The following is a 21,924-nucleotide window of genomic DNA, read 5'->3' as shown; positions in this document are numbered from 1 at the left end:
GTAACCAAGTAACCTCCTGCCACCAGCTCACAGGACACCGCATTCTCCCTCCCTGGGACAGCCGTGCTTGCGCCCGCCGCTCTTAACCTAACAAAGGCCGGGCGTCCGTCAGTACAGGGCCAGCTGCAGCAGGTGCCAGGGGTTTATTCAATGTAAAGGAGTGAGGGGTGAGAGGGTGGTAGACGAGGGAGAGTGGTGAGAGGGGGGCAGGAGTGGGAGAGTGGTGAGTGGTAGGGGGTGGTAAGAGAGAGAGTGGTGAGTGGTGAGGGGGTAGTAGGAGAGGGGTGAGTGGTGTGGGGGGGTAGGAGAGAGGTAAGTGGTGAGGGGGTGGTAGGAGAGGGGTGAGTGGTGTGGGGGGGTAGGAGAGGGGTAAGTGGTGAGGTGGTGGTAAGAGAGGGGTGAGTGGTGAGTGGTGAGGGGGTGGTAGGAGAGGGGTGAGTGGTGAGGGGGTGGTAAGAGAGGGGTGAATGGTGAGGGGGTGGTAGGTGAGGGGTGAGTGGTGAGTGAAGGGGTGGTAGGAGAGGGGTGAGTGGTGAGTGGTGAGGGGGTGGTAGGTGAGGGGTGAGTGGTGAGTGAAGGGGTGGTAGGAGAGGGGTGAGTGGTGAGTGGTGAGGGGGTGGTAGGAGAGGGGTGAGTGGTGAGTGAAAGGGTGGTAGGAGAGGGGTGAGTGGTGAGTGGTGACTTGGTAGTAGGAGGGGTGAGTGGTGAGTGGTGAGGGGGTGGTAGGAGAGGGCCGAGTGGTGAGGGGGTGGTAGGTGAGGGGTGAGTGGTGAGTGAAGGGGTGGTAGGAGAGGGGTGAGTGGTGAGTGGCGAGGGGGTGGTAGGAGAGGGCCGAGTGGTGAGGGGGTGGTAGGAGAGAGCCGAGTGGTGAGGGGGTGGTAGGTGAGGGGTGAGTGGTGAGTGAAGGGGTGGTAGGAGAGGGGTGAGTGGTGAGTGGTGAGTGAAGGGGTGGTAGGAGAGGGCCGAGTGGTGAGGGGGTGGTAGGAGAGGGCCGAGTGGTGAGGGGGTGGTAGGTGAGGGGTGAGTGGTGAGTGAAGGGGTGGTAGGAGAGGGGTGAGTGGTGAGTGGAGGGTGAAGGGGTGGTAGGAGAGGGGTGAGTGGTGAGTGGCGAGGAGGTGGTAGGAGCGAGGTGAGTGGTTAAGGGGTAATCCCTAATCCTCGAGACTCAGAAAAAAAAGGCACCGTAAAAGAGGCTGACGTGCGGGCACCCTGACAAAACTATGTCGGCGAGTACATAAACTGCATCTACCCTCCATTCTATTGGCGAACGTACAATCACTGGAGAACAAACTGGACGAGCTCCATTCGAGACTTACCTATTAACGAAACCTGAAGAACTGTAATATTTGTCGACCATAATATTTACCAAGATAGTTTTAATCTGTATTTTTCGTAGCTGTCTATTTACAGGCACTAAGAACTCACTCAACGAGCTGCATAGAGCCAAAAGCAAACAAGAAAATGCTCATCCAGAGGCGGCGCTCCTAGTGGCCGTTGATTTTAATGCAGGGAAACTGAAATCAATTTGACCAAATTACTACCAGCATTTCACCTGTACAACAAGAGGCGAAAAAACTCTAGTTCACCTTTGCGCCACACACAGAAACACATACAAAGCTCTCCCTCGTCCTCCATTTGGCAAATCTGACCATAACTCTATCCTCCTGATTCCTGCTTACAAGCAAAAACTCAAACAGGAAGTACAAGTGACATGCTCAATATGGAAGTGGTCCGATGAAGCGGATGCTAAGCTACATGACTAGTTCGCTAGCACAGACTGAAATATCTTCCGAGATTCATCCGATGGCATTGAGGGGTTTACCACATCAATCACTGGCTTGATTAGAAGTGCATCGATGACTTTGTCCCCACAGTGACCGTACGTACAGATCCCAATCAGAAGTCATGGATTACAGGAAAAATCTGCACTGAGCTAAAGGCTAGAGCTGCCGCTTTCAAGGAGCGAGGCACTTATCCGTACCCTTATAAAAAATCCCACTACGAACCATCAAACAGGCAAAGCGTCAATACAGGACAAAGATCGAATCCTACTCTGATGCTCGTCAGATGTGGCAGGCTTGCAATCACAAATTACAAAAGGAAACCCAGTCGAGAGCTAACTAGTGAAGCGAGCCTACCAGACGAGGTTAATACCTTCTAGGCAAGCAACAATGAACCATGCATGAGAGCACCAGCTGTTCCAGGCGACTGTGTGACCACTCTCTCCATAGCCTGTGAATAAGACCTTTAAACAGGTTAACATTCACAAGGCCAAACGGATTACCAGGATACGTATTCAGAGCATGCGCTGACCAGCTGGCAAGTGTATATTCACTGACATTTTCAACCTCTCCCTGACCCAGTCTGTAATACCTACATGTTTCAAGCAGATCATCATAGTCCCTGTGCCCAAGAACGCCAAGGTAACCTGTCTAAATGACTATCAGCCCATAGCACTCACATCTGTATCCATTAAATGCTTTGAAAGGCTAGTAATGGCATCAACACCATCAACCCAGACCCCCATGGACTCACTCCAATTCTCATACCACCCCCAACAGATCCACAGATGATCTCTATTGCACTCCACACTGCCCTTTCCCACCTGGACAAGAGGAACACCTACAGTATGTGAGAATGCTGTTCATTGACCCCAGCATTCAACACCATAGTGCCCTCCAAGCTCATCACTAAGCTAAGGACCTTGGGACTGAACATCTCCCTCTGCAACTGGATCCTGGACTTCCTGAGGGGCCACCCCCAGGTGGTGAGGGTAGGCAACTACAAATCTGCTACGCTGACCATCAACATGGGAGCCCCTCAGGGGTGCGTGCTTAGTCCCCTCCTGTACTCCCTGTTCACCCACGACTGCGTGGCCACGCATGACTCCAACACTATCACTAAAGGGATACTTCAGGATTTTGGCAATGAGGCCCTTCATCTACTTCCTCAGAAACAGATGAACTCATGGATACCATTTTTAGCATGCTAGCAGATACCCATAGACTTCCAGTCATTCACTAATGCTAGTTAACAATTGTGCTAGTACTAGTTAGCAACTTCCTTCAAACTGCATGCAGAGACATAAAAATGGCATCCACGAGTTCATCGCACTCTGGGGAAGTAGATAAAGGGCCTCATTGCCAAAATATGTCTCTTTTAGATTGCAGATCACACGACAGTGGTAGGCTTGATCACCAATGATAATGAGACAGCCTATAGGGAGGAGGTCAGAGACCTGAAAGTGTGGTGCCAGGACAACAACCTCTCCCTCAAAGTCAGCAAGACAAAGGACCTGATCTTGGACTACAGGAAATGGAGGGCCGAGAATGCCCCCATTCTCATCGACAGGGCAGTAGTGGAGCGGGTCGAGAGCTTTAAGTTCCTCGCTTGGCATCCGACGCAAAGCGCATCAGAGGCTAGTGCGTACGGCCCAGTACATCATCCAGGTCTTCTAAACCAGGCGGTGTCAGAGGAAAGCCCTTAAAATTGTCAAAGACTCCAGCTACCCAAGTCATAGACTGTTCTCTCTGCTACCGCACGGCAAGCGGTACCGATGCACCAAGTCTGGAACCAACAGGACCCTGAACAGCTTCTACCCTCAAGACATGACTACTATAAAGTTAGTTAAATAGCTAACAAATAGCTACTTTTTTGCATTGACTCATCACATATGTTGCTCCTACTGTTTATTATCTATCACTTTATTCCTAGTTATATGTACATATCTACCTCAATTACCTCATACCCCTGCACATCGACTCGGAACTGGTACCCCTTGTATATAGTCAAGTTATATTTACTCATTGTGTATTTCTTATTTTTTATGTGTTTTTCTTTTCTATTATTTTTCTATTTTCTTTCTCTTTGCATTTTTGGGAAGGGCCCGTAAGTAAGCATTTCACTGTTAGTCTATACCTGTTGTTTACGAAGCATGTGACAAATAACATTTTATTTGATTAAATTTGGTAAGAGAGGAGAGAGTTGAGCGGTGAGGGAATGGTAGGAGAGGGAGAGAGGTGAGGGGTGAGGGTTGTGGTAGGAGAGGAAGAGAGTGGTGAGAGGTGAGGTAGTGGTAGGAGAGGGAGAGTGGCGAGGGGTGAGGGAGTGGTAGGAGAGGGAGAGGAGTGGTGAGAGGTGAGGTAGTGGTAGGAGATGGAGAGTGGTGAGGGGTGAGGGAGTGGTAGGAGAGGGAGAGTGGTGAGGAGTGAGGGTTGTGGTAGGAGAGGGAGAGTGGTGAGGGAGTGGTAGGAGAGGGAGAGTGGTGAGAGGTGAGGTAGTGGTAGGAGATGGAGAGTGGTGAGGGAGTGGTAGGAGAGGGAGAGTGGTGAGGAGTGAGGGTTGTGGTAGGAGAGGGAGAGAGGTGAGGGGTGAGGGAGTGGTAGGAGAGGGAGAGTAGTGAGGAGTGAGGGTTGTGGTAGGAGAGGGAGAGAGGTGCGACTATGAATCACTTAGGTTATGGACGGAGCTTCAAAGAAGGAAATATGATATGCCCTCGAGAGTGGATGAAAAGAAGCAGACAGAAGAGATGGATTATGTTTATTTGTTCATACCAAAGGCATACTCAAACACTGTGTCAAAAACTTTACGTGCAACCTATACACAATAATTATGTACTTGATTCGAATAAAAGAAAGTTACAGTATGTTACCATAAATTTCAAAGAAACTTTGGTTTAACAGTACACTACTGTAGTTTACGGTATTTACGGTAACATACTGTACCTGTTTGTCAATAAGATACCGTAAAAACATTTTTTTTTTTTTTTACAGTGCACAAAAAAGGATGATTGGAACGTCAATTTCTATTTAGGGTGACAGAGTTAATTGGTATATAGCAGCTCCCAAGTTGTTGGCTTTGCTTTAAATTAAGTTGATATGAAACAATGTAAACTTGAAACAGCTTTCAGTGTGACAGTCATTTACTGGGGCCAGTTAGGGAATATCTAAAAATTACACTCTGGATATTTACCCATACCCCTTTCATATTCAGTCTATTACATTACATTCATTATACAGTTAATGTATTTTCTGTATATCTATTTTTGAATATGGATCATTCATGAACAATGAGAGTATGCACAGAAATAGACAAACTGAGGTAGCCTCATTCACGGAACAGCCTGTACAGTGTGACACACTACAAAAACATTTGAGAGAACATTGAGCACTGCCAAAGTGAACACTGCCACTAAGCCAGCTTGAACGCACAGTGCACACTCTCCCTCTATGAAATGATTCTAATGCTTGTCTTCTGTGCAGTGAGAGATTCTAAAACGCAGAATATAAAGCATTGTTCTGAAAATAGCTGCTCCTATGCTAGGTACAAGTTCTATGTAACAGTATATTTCTCAGGTTACCAACGTTGTGTAGTTACACACAATATAGCATCAGCGGCTCCTATGCTACAGTAGATACAAACTCTTTTGTAACATTGCTAAATTTATCAGGTTACCAATATTGTGTACATACACACAGAATAGTACGAGCTCACTCACACTCAAATAGTGCTGCTTTTACAGTACACTCTTATCCTATCAGAAATGTTTCCCCTTCACTTCAGATGTAGCCCTTGTGTGGCTCTCTGGACTGACGTTGAGTATGATTCAGTTACCCTACCTATCAGTGCATTGTAAGAGTGGTGTCGAATGCACACCTTGTGCTCCCTGTAAATTGGATAGTTGATACCATGAGCTGGAGGTGTACACAGATACCTCAGACACCGTTCCACTGAAGACCTTTACTCCACCTCCTGGTGGACAGGACTACTCCTACACACACTAGGGGTGGAGCAGGTGGCACTGACCTTGCCATTCTCCGGTTGCAGTCCGTTTGTGTCCACTAGCGTCGGCATCAACCAGTCCTTTTCCACATAGGACCTGACCTCCCCTACTGTGCATCTGTTGTTAGCATTGAGCTCCAACAGCCTGCTGAACATTTCCATGGCAGCTGGGGTGAATCTCTTCCACAAGGGTGGAACTTCCTCCACGGTGGGTGCCTGGCACCAATCAGCAAACTCCTGGTAGAAGTCATCTGAGGTCACGCAGCGCTCCCAGGGGAAGTAGCCGGTGAGAATGCAAAAGATGACCACTCCGAAGGCCCAGGTGTCCAGGCTGGGCTCCACGCTGAGCGGGGGCGCTGTCACCTCCTTCTGGCCCTCCTCCAGGGCAACGGCACACAGCTCTGGGGCCATGTAGGGCAGCGTGCCGGAGATGAAGCGAATCAGAGTGCCTCTCGTCTGAGCCAGGCCGAAGTCAGCCAGCTTTACCCGGCAGCAGTGGCTGTCCAGCAGCAGGATGTTCTCAGGTTTGATGTCGCGGTGGACCAGGCCGTGCTCGTGGATGAACTCCAGGGCACTGGCAATCTGCAGGACGCAGCGCTTCACTGCACTCTCTGGGATACCCACCTGGGAGCAGAGGATTGGAAACTGTTAGAGCTTTGTGGTCATTGAGACTTGTCTAAGGTGAATTAGAAGACTGTACAGTGCATTTGGACTATTTTTAACAGTACATTGCGCTTATGGACACTCAAAAGGGTATAGATTGACAATATTCACCAATCCTCTTGATTGAATTCTAAAACATTCAATCAATGTTAGGTCACAGATTTACTATATCAAAATCAAACACAATCTTACTTTTGGTTGGATGACGGCAAAAAGGTCCCTCCCAATAACAAGCTCCTGGGCAAAGCCATAGTGCTCATTAGATTGAAAGGCGATTCCGAAGAGACCTACGATGCAGGGGTGGCAGGATAGGTGCAAGGATATACAGTACTCCCGTAAGAATCCCTGGAGCTTGGTGGAGGCTTTTGGCATCACTTTAAGAGCCATCGGTGTTCCTGTAAAACATTCCTATTTGTTATGTTTTATAACAACTTGGCAAAATGTTATGACCATAAGAGATGTTTATGAATAGAAAACACAAGAGATAGCAGACGGTATAAATGATATTAGCAGCAGCATTAGATCCAGTATTGGCAGTACACTATGACATTTGCTGTTCCAAGATGACATAGCAGTCGGTCGTGTGTTGTGTGTAAATAGCCGTTTTTTCCCCCGTATACATTTCAATCTCACTTTCTATCTATGAACTAAATATACTTTCCTGCAACCCGCCTCACCCAATGTGGTACGGATCTGCTATTTTTATTCCTTATAACTGGAACCTCCATCAGGAGCTAGCCAGCTAACTAGCTACTAGTTTTTGTTAGACACGGCTAGCGGTCTTCACCTTTTAGCTTGGACACCGCCAGCTTTAGCTCGGACAATACATGCCAGTCTGCACAGTGCGATATCAACCCAGAGCATATCGGACTGCTTCTCTCTACCACATCACCGGATTCCTGCCGCTCTGGATCATTAAACCGGATCATCGCAGCTAACTAGCTGCTACCGAGTGGCTACTGTTAGCTAACACCTCTGTCCCGAAGCAAGCACCAGTTAGCCTTGAACTAGCCATGAGCTATGCCCATATACCAGCTAATTCAACAAAACCCTTTGTTGTCAACGCGGGGCCCCGCCGATCCATCACGACTGGTCTGCCGACATGGTCACCCGATGTGGTCTCAACTGGCTTTTCTGTTGCAATGTCGCCGAAGACCCATCTTCTTGCCCCGGCCCGCTAGCTTTCTAAGCGCCGTGTCTCCCACTCGCCTAGCGTATCTATTGCTATTCTTTGGACCCTATGATCTCTCGTCTACACAGCTGATGCCCCCTGGACAGTTTCAATAACACAGTACCTAATTTTGTTTATCTGTCGGCCCCAGCCTCAAACTCAGGTCCTGCATGTTCCTAACTGACCCGCTCTGCCCATTCATCGCCATTTACCCGTTGTTGTCTTAGCTCTCCCGATCAACACCTGTGACTGCTTTATGCCTCTTTCTAATGTCAATATGCCTCTCTCTAAAATCAATATGCATTGTCTACTGCTGTCTAGGCTAGTCCTTACTGTTTTATTTCACTGTAGAGCCCTCAGTCCCGATCACCTTGCCTTAGATAGCTCTGTTGTCCCACCCCCCACACACGCTGAGACCTCACCTGACGAAACCTCTCTCATCGTCACTCAACGCCTAGGTGTACCTCCACTGTACTCACATCCTACCATACCCTTGTCTGTACATCATGCCCTGAATCTACTGTATTCTACCACGCCCAGAAATCTGCTCCTTTTATTCTCTGTTCCCAACGCATTAGACGACCAGTTCTTATAGACTTTAGCCATACCATTATCCTACACCTCCTCTGTTCCTCTGGTGATGTAGAGGTTAACCCAAGCCCTGTAGACCCCAGTACCACACCTATTCCCCAGGCACTATCATTTGCTGACTTTTGTAATCGTAAAAGCCTTGGTTTCATGCTAGTTAACATAAGAAGCCTCCTCCCTAAGTTTGTTTTATTCACTGCCTTAGCACACTCCGCCAACCCTGATGTCCTTGCCGTGTCTGAATCCTGGCTTAGGAAGGCCACCAAAAATTCTGAAATTTCCATCCCCAACTACAACATTTTCCTCCAAGATAGAACTGCCGAAGTGGGCGGGGTAGCAATCTACTGCAGAGATAGCCTGCAGAGTTCTGTCATGCTACTCAGGTCTGTGCCCAAACAGTTTGAGCTTCTACTTTTAAAAATCCACCTTTCCAGAAATAAGTCTGTCACTGTTTCCGCTTGCTATAGACCCTCCTCAGCTCCCAGTTGTGCCCTGGACTCCATATGCGAATTGATTGCCCCCATTTATCTTCAGAGTTCGTACTGTTAGGTGACCTAAACTGGGATATGCTTAACACCCCGGCCGTACTACAATATAAGATAAACTCAGCAAAAAAATAAACGTCCTCTCACTGTCAACTGCGTTTATTTGCAGCAAACTTGTGTAAATATTTGTATGAACATAGCAAGATTCAACAACTGAGACATAAACTGAACACGTTCCACAGACATGTGACTAACAGAAATTGAATAATGTTTCCCTGAACAAAGGGGGGGGGGGGGTCATAATCAAAAGTAACAGTCAGTATCTGGTGTGGCCACCAGCTGCATTAAGTACTGCACTGCATCTCCTCCTCATGGACTGCACCAGATTTGCCAGTTCTTGCTGTGAGATGTTACCCCACTCTTCCACCAAGGCACCTGCAAGTTCCTGGACATTTCTGGGGGGAATGGCTCTAGCCCTCACCGTCCGATCCAACAGGTCCCAGACGTGCTCAATGGGATTGAGATCTGGGTTCTTTGCTGGCCATGGCAGAACACTGACATTCCTGTATTGCAGGAAATCACGCACAGAACGAGCAGTATGGCTGGTGGCATTGTCATGCTGGAGGGTCATGTCAGGATGAGCCTGCAGGAATTGTACCACATGAGGGAGGAGGATGTCTTCCCCTTGAGATTGCCTGCAATGACAACAAGCTCAGTCCGATGATGCTGTGACACACCGCCCCAGACCATGATGGACCCTCCATCTCTAAATCGATCCCGCTCCAGAGTACAGGCCTCGGTGTAACGCTCATTCCTTTGACAATAAACGCAAATCCGACCATCACCTCTGGTGAGACAAAAACGCAACTCGTCAGTGAAGAGCACTTTTTGCCAGTCCTGTCTGGTCCAGCGATGGTGGGTTTGTGCCCATAGGCACTGTTGTTGCCGGTGATAGCTGGGGAGGACCTGCCTTACAACAAGCTTACAAGCCCTCAGTCCAGCCTCTCTCAGTCTATTGAGGACAGTCTGAGCATTGATGGAGGGATTGTGCGTTCCTGGTGTAACTCGGGCAGTTGTTGTTGCCATCCTGTACCTGTTCCGCAGGTGTGATGTTCGGATGTACCGATCCTGTGCAGGTGTTGTTACACGTGGTCTGCCACTGCGAGAACGATCAGCTGTCCGTCCTGTCTCCCTGTAGCGCTGTCTTAGGCTTCTCACAGTACGGACATTGCAATTTATTGCCCTGGCCACATCTTCAGTCCTCATGCCTCCTTGCAGCATGCCGAAGGCATGTTCACGCAGATGAGCAGGGACCCTGAGCATCTTTCTTCTGGTGTTTTTCAGAGTCAGTAGAAAGGCCTCTTTAGTGTCCTAGGTTTTCATAAATGTGACCTTAATTGCCTACCATCTGTAAGCTGTTAGTGTCTTAATGACCGTTCCACAGGTGCATGTTCATTAATTGTTTATGGTTCATTGAACAAGCATGTGAAACAGTGTTTAAACCCTTTACAATGAAGATCTGTGAAGTTATTTGGATTTTTATGAATTATCTTTGAAAGACAGGGTCCTGAAAAAGGGACATTTCTTCTTTTGCTGAGTTTAGATGCCCTCAATCTCACACAAATTATCATGGAACCTACCAGGTACAACCCCACATCCGTAAACATGAGCACCCTCATAGATATCATTCTGACCAACTTGCCCTCTAAATACACCTCTGCTGTCTTCAACCAGGATTTCAGCGATCACTGCCTCATTGCCTGCGTCCGTGATGGGTCCGCGGTCAAACGACCACCCCTCATCACTGTCAAACACTCCCTGAAACACTTCAGCGAGCAGGCCTTTCTAATCAACCTGGCCCGGGTACCCTGGAAGGATATTGACCTCATTCCGTCAGTAGAGGATGCCTGGTTATTCTTTAAAAGTGCTTTCCTCAGCATCTTAAAAAAGCATGCTACATTCAAAAAATGTAGAACTAAGAACAGATATAGCCCTTAGTTCACTCCAGACTTGACTGCCCTTGACCAGCACAAAAACATCCTGTGGCGTACTGCATTAGCCTCAAATAGCCCCCGTGAAATGCAACAGGGAAGTTAGGAACCAATATACACAGGCAGTTAGGAAAGCAAAGGATAGCATTTTCAAACAGAAATTTGCATCCTATAACACAAATTCCCAAAAGTTTTGGGACACTGTAAAGTTGTGGTAGCCAGGTGGAAAGCATGGCAAGCCGTAGAAAAATGCTTATGGAAAGGAGGGACGAGGTGCTCTTATTCTGCATGGACTTTACAGTGTCCCAAAACTTTGGGGAATTTGAATTTGCATCCTGTAGCACAAAGTCCATGCAGAATAAGAGCACCTGTTCTGCACCCCCGCAGCAACTTGCCCAAGCAAGTCAATGCCATACAACACTCCTTCCGTGGCTATCCTACCGATCCTTGACTTCGGCTATGTCATTTACAAAATAGCATCCAACACTCTACTCAGCAAATTAGATGTAGTCTATCACAGTGCCATCCATTTAGTCACCAAAGACCCATATACTACCCACCACTGCGACCTGTATGCTCTGGCTGGTCCTCGCTACATATTCACCGCCAAACCCACTGGCTCCAGGTCATATATAAGTCTTTGCTAGGTAAAGCCTCCCTTATTTCAGCTCACCATAGCAATACCCACCCATAGCACGCGGTCCAGCAAGTATATTTCACTGGTCATCCCCAAAGCCAACTCCTCCTTTGGCCGCCTTTCCTTCCCGTTCTCTGCTGCCAATGACTGGAACGAATTGCAAAAATCGCTGAAGATGGAGACATATCTCCCTCACTAACTCTAAGCATCAGCTTACCGATCACTGCACCTGTACACAGCCCATCTGTAAATAGCCCCAATTACCTCATCCCCATATTGTTATTTAGTTTTGCTCTTTTGCACCTCAGTATCTCTACTTGCACATCACCATCTGCACATCTATCACTCCAGTGTTAATGCTACATTTGAATTATTTTGCCACTATGGCCTATTTATTGCCTTACCTCCTTAATCTTACTACATTAAAACACACTGTATATAAAAAAAAATTATATTGTGTTATTGACTGTACGTTTGTTTATCCCATGTGTAACTCTGTGTTGTTGTTTTTGTCGCACTCCTTTGCTTTATCTTGGCCAGGTCGCAGTTGTAAATGAGAACTTGTTCTCAACTGGCCTACCTGGTTAAATAAATGTGAAATTTTAAAATGTTAAAATAATAATAATTCTAAGGGTAATTTGATACCAAAAAATTCTGCCACTTTCCAAGCTACATGAAATTAATAAAACATTTTCTTGTGTCATTGAACCAAAGGAAAGCCCTTAGTATTTCAGCCTTTTAAACAATGAGTTGGCGTCTTACCCCTGCAGCGATGGGTGACCAGCAGAACCTTGCCATACTTCCCCCGGCCGATCTCCTTGATAATGTTGAAGTGCTCTTTGATCTCCAAGTGGCTCAGGCTCTGAGCCGTCAGCGCCATCAGTTCATCAATCAGACTGCCATCTGCAAGGCCCAGCTCGATCATCTCTCTCTCTCTGTCTCAAATCTGACAGTCAGAGAGACGTGGGTTAATTAATGTAATGATCCAATGCCTCTGCACAATTCACAGCAAACAATTATTGGAGATGCACGGATGCAAACACAGTATACAGTCTATACGGTGCATTCGGAAAGAATTCAGACCCCTTGACTTTCTCCACATTTTGTTACATTACAGCCTCATTCTAAAATGCACTAAATTGTTTTTTTCCCGTCATTAATCTACACACAACGCCCCATAATAACAGAGCATTTATTTAAAATAAATAGCACAAATATCAAATTTACATACAGTGGGGAGAACAAGTATTTGATACACTGCCGATTTTGCAGGTTTTCCTACTTACAAAGCATGTAGAGGTCTGTAATTTTTATCATAGGTACACTTCAACTGTGAGAGACGGAATCTAAAACAAAAATCCAGAAAATCACATTGTATGATTTTTAAATAATTAATTTGCATTTTATTGCATGACATAAGTATTTGATCACCTACCAACCAGTAAGAATTCCGGCTCTCACAGACCTGTTAGTTTTTCTTTAAGAAGCCCTCCTGTTCTCCACTCATTACCTGTATTAACTGCACCTGTTTGAACTCGTTACCTGTATAAAAGACACCTGTCCACACACTCAATCAAACAGATTCCAACCTCTCCACAATGGCCAAGACCAGAGAGCTGTGTAAGGACATCAGGGATAAAATTGTAGACCTGCACAAGGCTGGGATGGGCTACAGGACAATAGGCAAGCAGCTTGGTGAGAAGGAAACAACTGTTGGCGCAATTATTAGAAAATGGAAGAAGTTCAAGATGACGGTCAATCACCCTCGGTCTGGGGCTCCATGCAAGATTTCACCTCGTGGGGCATCAATGATCATGAGGAAGGTGAGGGATCAGCCCAGAACTACACGGCAGGACCTGGTCAATGACCTGAAGAGAGCTGGGACCACAGTCTCAAAGAAAACCATTAGTAACACACTACGCCGTCATGGATTAAAATCCTGCAGCGCACGCAAGGTCCCCCTGCTTAAGCCAGTGCATGTCCAGGCCTGTCTGAAGTTTGCCAATGACCATCTGGATGATCCAGAGGAGGAATGGGAGAAGGTCATGTGGTCTGATGAGACAAAAATAGAGCTTTTTGGTCTAACTCCACTCGCCGTGTTTGGAGGAAGAAGAAGTATGAGTACAACCCCAAGAACACCATCCCAACCGTGAAGCATGGAGGTGGAAACATCATTCTTTGGGGATGCTTTTCTGCAAAGGGGACAGGACGACTGCACCGTATTGAGGGGAGGATGGATGGGGCCATGTATCGCGAGATCTTGGCCAACAACCTCCTTCCCTCAGTAAGAGCATTGAAGATGGGTCGTGGCTGGGTCTTCCAGCATGACAACGACACGAAGCACACAGCCATGGCAACTAAGGAGTGGCTCCGTAAGAAGCATCTCAAGGTCCTGGAGTGGCCTAGCCAGTCTCCAGACCTGAACCCAATAGAAAATCTTTGGAGGGAGCTGAAACTCCGTATTGCCCAGCGACAGCCCCGAAACCTGAAGGATCTGGAGAAGATCTGTAGGGAGGAGTGGGCCAAAATCCCTGCTGCAGTGTGTGCAAACCTAGTCAAGAACTACAGGAAACGTATGATCTCTGTAATTGCAAACAAAGGTTTCTGTACCAAATATTAAGTTCTGCTTTTCTGATGTATCAAATACTTATGTCATGCAATAAAATGCAAATTAATTACTTAAAAATCATACAATGTGATTTTCTGGATTTTTGTTTTAGATTCCGTCTCTCATAGTTGAAGTGTACCTATGATAAAAATTACAGACCTCTACATGCTTTGTAAGTAGGAAAACCTGCAAAATCGGCAGTGTATCAAATACTTGTTCTCCCCACTGTAAGTATTCAGACCCTTTACTCAGTTCTTTGTTGAAGCACCTTTGGCAGCGATTACAGCCTCGAGTGTAACGATTGTGTCACGTTCCTGACCTATTTTCTGTTGTTTTGTATGTGTTAGTCAGTCAGGGCGTGAGTGTGGGTGGGCATTTCTATGTTTTGTGTTTCTATGTTTAGGTCTTGTAATCAGCCTTATATGGTTCTCAATCAGAGACAGGTGTTTGACGTTTTCCTCTGATTGAGAACCATATATAGGTTGGCTGTTCACACTGTTTGTTTGTGGGTGATTGTCTCCTGTGTCTTCCGTGTCTGTGTCTGCGCACCACACGGGACTGTTTTGGTTGTTCGGTTCGTTTATTGTAGTCTGTTCCTGTTCGTGAGTTCTGCGTGTTTTATGTAAGTTCCATGATCAGGTCTGTCTACGTTGTTTGTTTGTTATTTTGTATAAGTCAAGTATAGTTCGTGTCAGTCTTCGTCTTTTCAATAAATTCATTATGTCAACATACCTCGCTGCGTATTGGTCCACCGATCCTTCTCTCCTCTCCTCGTCCGAGGAAGAGGAAGACGACAGCCGTTACAGATTGTCGTCGGGAGAAGGAAAGGAGGACCAAAGTGCAGCGTGGTACGTATCCATAATACTTTTAATCAATATGAATACATGAACAAAAACAACAAAAACGACCAACGAAACGAACAGTTCTGACAGGTGCAACAAACACTAACCAGAAAATAACCACCCACAAACACAGGTGGGAACAGTAAGTATGATTCTCAATCAGAGACAACGATAGACAGCTGCCTCTGATTGAGAACCATACCTGGCCAAACACACAGAAATACAAAACAAGGACAACATAGAACACCAGACATAGAATGCCCACCCAAACTCACGCCCTGACCAACCAAAATAGAGACATAAAAAGGATCTCTACGGTCAGGGCGTGACATCGAGCCCTTCTCCCCCGATTGCGCAGTTTGGCCGGGTGGCCAGCTCTAGGAAGATTATTGGTGGTTCCAAACTTCTTCTATTTAAGAATGATGGAGGCCACTGTGTTCTTGGGGACCTTCAATGCTGTAGACATTTTTTGGTACCCTTCCCCAGATATGTGCCTCGACATAATCTTGTCTCGGAGCTCTACGGACAATTAATTTGATCTCATGACTTGTTTTTTCCTCTGACATGCACTGCCAACTGTGGGACCTTATATAGACACGTGTGTGCCTTTCCAAATCATGTCCAATCAATTGAGTTTACCACAGGTGGACTCCAGTCAAGTTGTAGAATCATCTCATGTATGATCAATGGAAACAGGATGCACCTGAGCTCAATTTTGAGTCTCATAGCAAAGGGTCTGAATACTTACGTAAATAAGGTATTTCAGTAAATTTGCACACATTTCTATAAACCTGTTTTCGCTTTGTCATTATGGGGTATTTTGTGTAGATTGATGTTGGAATTTTAAATACATTTGGAATAAGGCTTTAACTTAACAAAATGTGGAAAAAGGGAAGGGGTCTGAATACTTCCCAAATGCACTGTACCAAGATTATACTGTACCAAGGCAACAGAGCTTCATTTTGAGGTCACCGTTTTTGGTGGTCACAATAGAAATGTATTTATCGAGCCATTCCTAATAATTAATCTGACAGTTAATAAAGGGTGAATCACAATCGCAATCTCCAGAGAAGAGATCCATCCATAACCAGTCTTACTACTGTAACTGTATGCATGCCCCTCTACCTCGGTCGACTCCTTTCAGCTGAGAAGCACTGGCCCACCCAGCGCTGTCTCTGTACCACAGTCATTCATACACACTAATACGACACACTCAGCACTCACTGCAAAACCTAACATTTTACGGTATCACATGGCGTGAAACACATTGATGGCATTAGATGACATGTTATGTAGACATGTTGCAGGTGTTTTGAATTATCCGTGGCGTATTTGTATGGCAAGGTGGATTACTTGGAGTCAGAACATGCTGACTTGGAGTCAGTATGGCCTGGTTATCTTGTTATGTGACAGCCTAAATACTTCTCAAAGATTGTTATATTTGTGTAGGCTGAGGCAAAATAAAATAGCAAATAATCACACAAACTGCTAAAAACACAACATCACTGGTTAATAACAAACCCAATCAGTGTTATTATCCCACAAAGTACTGTGTAGTGACAGAACATGTTGCTGTAATTGTAGCAGTAACATTATAGCGTAAATGCATATTTAAAATGTAGACAATAAAGATGGGCTACATTGAAGTAATGTAACAACATTTATTTTAAACATCCTCTTTCATAATTTCCTGTTTGAATGATGTCAACTACTACAGTAAGAAAATCTTATTCCGTTGGACTTGAAATGAGTTACCGAAATGAGTTATTTTGAATAAGTGTATAATATAATATTCTGGAGTGGATGTATGTATACAGTAGTTTATTTTAACCAGAACATTAAACATTAAACGAGATCTCGCTATGAATTTACACAATTCAATTACATTGTAACTCATTTCCAATGTAATTATATTTACAGAAATGTTCAATCATAAAATAGTTAGCAAAAGGAAGCAATGTGGGTTTCACAATAACTATTGATTGTTTTTCCATGTAAACATTCAATATTGATCAGTTGTAAACTGATCAATTTAGAATACTTTCAGGGTTTTTGTCATCATATGATGTATCACGCATTATCATTACAAATAATACTTTTTTGCAATACCACAAGCCTTCTCTGCAAGATGTATTTTGCAGGTGTACATAAACTACAAAATGTGTACATAAGGTGTACATAAACTATAAAATTGGTGTTTAAGTACATATAAAAATCTCATACCCATATGAAACGCATAACAAAAACAATTATTTAATTGCATTTGAATCGACATTGATCTTACTCAAGCATAAGAAATTGCATCAACCAAGATGATCAGAAAACTGACTGATGGTTATCTTACCTTTATAGTAGAGTATCACAATGGTCTCGACCAATAAATATGCACACATATGTTGCAACAAACACAATACACACACACACACACACACACAAAAAAAAACATACGCACAACCAGCATGCAACTTGCATGCATGTGCCAGTTAGCGTAGTGGTGAAGCTCAGGTTTAGCGTGTGTCCCTCTGTCCTTCCATCACCTTACCGCAGCTGTGCTGTGAATCACAGGGCTGTGTGGCTGGCTGAGTGGACCAGGGTTAGAGGAGAGTGCTACCACTCGGCTACAGCTAAGACTCGGAGCCCACTTCGACAGCTGATTACAAACTGGCTGCTGCAAAGGGCACTCACACTCTTACACACACACTGTTACACTCACACTGTTACACATGCTGCTTTATAAAGCAGAAGCACCTTAACTGCTCTTGGAAGATTAAAGGTTCTGTCACTATTGGATGTACCAATATGGGCACATGCCCACACACTCACACTCACGCTCGCACACTCACACTCACACAAATACACACTAATACAGCCCCCTAGGGAACTACGAGTAAGTACATGTGCCATAATACCACTACAACCTCTCAATGTTCTGGACTGCTTCTATTAAACGACAAATGTGCAGGTGTGTTTAAAAATACAGTCATACATGCTTATCTTTAATAAAGACTTGAGCACAGGGAAGATAGTATGCTGTATTATCTCTCCAGTCACAAATGTAAAAGGTGATATTTCCTAATTCAACCACATTGTATTTACGTCCTCCTTGCCCTGTAACCAAGCCCATGTACCCTGAGAATGTGCTGATTGAACACACCACATACAGTCAGTTCCATAAATATTGGCACCCTTGATAAAGATGAGCAAAAAGACTGTATCAAATAAATTATACAAAAACTGAGCTACAGTATATTGTATGCTCCAAAAAAAATGAAATTATATTATTTTATACTAATACAATTGCTAAGAGAAAGAGATTTTGTTTAACAAGTAAACATTTTACCAACATTTTAGTAAAAAACCTGGTTGCCTCTGCCAGGAGGTCTGACACTTGGCCGCAAGTGGATCTTCCAGCAATAACCCCAAGCATACATCAAACTCCACAAAGAAATGTTAATTGTCCAGTAAAATGGCCATCTCAGCCTCTGGACTTGAACCCCATTAAAAACCTGTGGTTTGAATTGAACAGGGCAGTCCATAAGGGCAGATGAAGGATATCAAGGACCTGGAAACACTATACATTTTTTATTTTTTGTATTACTTGTTAAACAAAAACTCTTTCTCTGAGCAATTGTATTGGTATAAAATAATATAATTTTCCTTTTTTTGTTGCATGCAATATAGCTCAGTATTTGTATTATTTATTTTATACAGTCATTTTTGCTCATCTTTATCAACTGTGCCAATAATTATGGATCAGATTTGTATGACGTTATGACTAGATTACCTCACCACACAGCATGTGGTTAAACTGTCCCTGCTGAGATGAAGAAAGCTCATAAGAACTCAGGAAAGTATTCTTTATCTCATTAAAGAATCTTAAGCAGATTTTAAAAAACTCAATTTGGCAAACCATATATAGCTACTGGTGTTGCATCCAGCATCCAGCCTGTTGCATCCAGCATCCAGCCTGTTGCATCCAGCATCCAGCCTGTTGCATCCAGCATCCAGCCTGTTGCATCCAGCATCCAGCCTGTTGCATCCAGCATCCAGCCTGTTGCATCCAGCATCCAGCCTGTTGCATCCAGCATCCAGCCTGTTGCATCCAGCATCCAGCCTGTTGCATCCAGCATCCAGCCTGTTGCATCCAGCATCCAGCCTGTTGCATCCAGCTTTCTATTGGCCTTTGGCCAGCTGGGTCACTACTAGATTGTCCAGGCTGAAATGGATCCAGGTCCAGCGTAACAGGGGGCTTATCTGCAGAGCCCGAAGTGCCGGCCATGAATGCACTCAAGCAGTGGCACTCACACACACAAACATGTCCACAGGGATCTGTATGAAGCAACCTGGACTAGAGTGGTGGTCTTCAGAGTCCTCACTCATCACCCCTGACCCTAGTTATTCTGGGGTCTATAGGCTTCTCAGATACAGGGGTGGATTGGCTATCTGGCAATTCTGGTAATTGCCAGATCGGCTGGACGATTATTTTGTTTGGATGGGCTGGTCGAAATTGACACACACAAATATATTTTTTATATATATCAAAAAATAAAACAATGAAAAAGGTGAAATGGCCCGGTGGCCCATGGGCCTGTTAAGATTTTTTTAAGAAACATTTTGGGGCAATTTCTCTGATCTGTAATGAGCCTTTGGCTGATCAGGAAGCAACGGCCGGCCTCCCTACCAAGATGGGCCAGCCTGGTTTTCTGAGCTGAGGTCACACAAACACAAACTCAAACTCAGCATCAGCAAAGAGACCTGCTCCGACTCTGTCATCAGACAGTCAAGATCATGGATTGTAAAAAACTGGAAAGGGTGCCTATAAACGTAGAAAGAGAACATTCTACATTGTCACCTCAGTCAAAAAGAATTGACCACGATTTGGTGCATTACCCTGCCCCTGCCCCTGTGCCTGTGCCCTCGCTGGGGCCTGCTGCTGTGATGAGCGAGCCACTCTCCTCTCCTCCCATGCGTTTGAGAGAGAAATGCGTTCTGAACATATAACATTTCAAAATGCAATTGAAGTAAAAACACAGCTTTGAAAGCTTCGTCCCTTTGTCCCTGTTGAAGAGAGGAGGGTCTCAGCTTCCTGTAGGTATATATTTATTTCTCAACTCTCAATATTCAGCTTAATAGCAACTATTTTGCTAACAAAATATTTAATATGGCTTTGAGATATTGAGTGCTGTGCCTACAACTGCAAAGTTTTTTTTAGGACTAGCAGTGGGTATTATATTTACAGTTAACAATCTAGTTAACGTGTTTTTTCCACTTCCTCAGGTTTTGAACCGCAAACAAATTAGCCTATGATATTAATGTACATAAAGATGTATGTAACTAATCTCTATTAAAAAAATATAATAATAATTAAATTATGGAGTCCTATTTGACAGGGAGTTGGCAGTGCATGCAGTGATGTGGGCTGGTGTGGATAAAATGTCAGGGCCGATATGTTGTCCCAGGCTGCCCCAGCTCAGATACAGATACTGTGTCTGTGCATCCAATTCAGTTTGGTTATGTTTAATGGTATGTCTATTTCAATGTGAATTCCTGATTTCTTAGCAGTGTATTAGGTCAGGTACTGAATATTATTTGTCTGCCAAACTGTTTTATCATTTAAATGTACTGTCATTTTGAACCGCATCAATAATAGCTCCAAACTACTTTGAGCCGTGCATGATTTTTGTGTACATTGTGCAGTGTCTAAAGGTTGCTCATCACATTTCAGTGTCAGAGTTGACCCAGGCTGTCATGTTTTGGAACTTTGACATGGTAGGACAGAGGTCCTGGTGTCCCTCCCTTCCAACCCGTCCCCAGAGTCTGTCAGGAATGGAATTACAGAGTGGTGTAGAAAGGCAACCAGCTCAACACAGCTGCAATTAGGCTAACATTTCCAAATAGGTGCTACACTAAAAGTTAATAACTCCCAGCTGTTCTGGACATTAGTCCCATAGAAAGATAGAGGTATAGTTTTGCATGCGCATTGAGTTTACTTATACAGTACACGATTCTTCAGAAGATCAACAATGTATGCTAGCTATCATATTTGTACATGGGTAACAAACCTTGGGATCACTGAGTGTCTTTCCATTCAGAGAATGAAACAATTCATCTCAAACACACACGCACACCCGTTCTTGGCCACCTGCTGTTAAGAGAAAATATGTATTAATTGTTTATAATTATTCAGGGTATCAGGTATCTTGATCGTGATAAACTGCAGCTTTACTGTCCAAGTCTCAGTGACACATGGTCTTATATAAGCCATACTGCTTGACAGCTCCACTAGCCACCTCACCGCTCTGTGCCCTCAGCTGCTGCCTGGCCTGGAGGAACTACTGAACCCAAGGCCTCAGCATCATCACATCACACAAAGTGTGAGAAAAACCCTCAACGAATGTTGACATGGAGCTCCTGGCAATTTTTGAAATATGTCTGCGGGACATTTATTTACACATACATGCTTTGTTATATAAACAAATACCCATACACATAATTACTTTTGTCTTAAAGACAAATAAAGACAAATAATATGCTACTTATCAAGTAGCGCCTAATGGGGACTGACAAACAGTGTTTCCTAGAAGAGGGCAGCAGGCAAGGGCATGCGTGTACGAAAGCATATTTGTAATGCCTGTCTGCAGTATAAATTGTTGCTGGTTGACACAAAGTAAGGGAATGAACAGAGGAAACTGTGCTGCTTAATATAGAAAGATTAATAAAGAGTCATTCTGAAGGAGATGGGTTACACAGTGCCCGCTGCAGATGGAGTGGGTGAAGACAGGCGAGTGAGATATCGTTTCAGCCTGGCATGTCACTCATCTCAGTGAGCATGGCCCTTGTGGGATCTGAGGGATCTGTCCCATGTGACACATTTATAATAGTCATGTACGTCCATACATCACTGAGATATCATTATTTTAGTCCAATCAATTTGTTTGGCAATGCCTTGCACCTTTTGGTGTACAGTAGTTGCAGGTGACTGAGTGCAAAAGTTGACTGGTGGGTTTAGCCATGCTGGTTAATAAATGGTCATCAAAATGCTCAGTGTGTGTGTTTTATTATTGCCTGGCACAGCCAAGGAAAATATCAGTGGAGCAGGAACCAGGGTTGCGTTATGTGGCACATGGCACGACATTGGTATTAGTAAGGCTATGTAGC

At 44.7% G+C, this 21,924-nt stretch overlaps 1 protein-coding gene across 1 annotated transcript; it reads right to left on the bottom strand.

Moving 5' to 3' along the window:
* Window positions 1–4,547: 4,547 nt before the first annotated feature.
* On the bottom strand, window positions 4,548–12,309 carry LOC139558036 (serine/threonine-protein kinase SBK1). Its single transcript, XM_071373451.1, has 3 exons — window positions 12,079–12,309; window positions 6,637–6,839; window positions 4,548–6,405 (listed from the first exon to the last, which is right to left on the bottom strand). Exons 1-3 carry the CDS (start codon window positions 12,239–12,241, stop codon window positions 5,740–5,742), a joined length of 1,032 nt encoding a protein of 343 aa, XP_071229552.1. The 5' UTR covers window positions 12,242–12,309; the 3' UTR covers window positions 4,548–5,739.
* Window positions 12,310–21,924: the final 9,615 nt, after the last annotated feature.

Source organism: Salvelinus alpinus, chromosome 28 (assembly GCF_045679555.1).
Source record: "Salvelinus alpinus chromosome 28, SLU_Salpinus.1, whole genome shotgun sequence".
Classification (NCBI taxonomy): domain Eukaryota; kingdom Metazoa; phylum Chordata; class Actinopteri; order Salmoniformes; family Salmonidae; genus Salvelinus; species Salvelinus alpinus.
The sequence above is the reverse complement of the archived record's forward strand: the minus strand, read 5'-3'. Positions and strand labels throughout refer to the sequence as shown.

Excerpts from the sequence above, each read along its gene's own strand:
- LOC139558036 (XM_071373451.1), bottom strand. The coding sequence starts at position 12,241 with ATGATCGAGCTGGGCCTTGCAGATGGCAGTCTGATTGATGAACTGATG. Across the intron at positions 6,840-12,078 it reads GGTCACCCATCGCTGCAGGG|GAACACCGATGGCTCTTAAA; the intron begins GTAAGACGCCAA and ends AATGTTTTACAG. Across the intron at positions 6,406-6,636 it reads TTGCCGTCATCCAACCAAAA|GTGGGTATCCCAGAGAGTGC; the intron begins GTAAGATTGTGT and ends CTCTGCTCCCAG.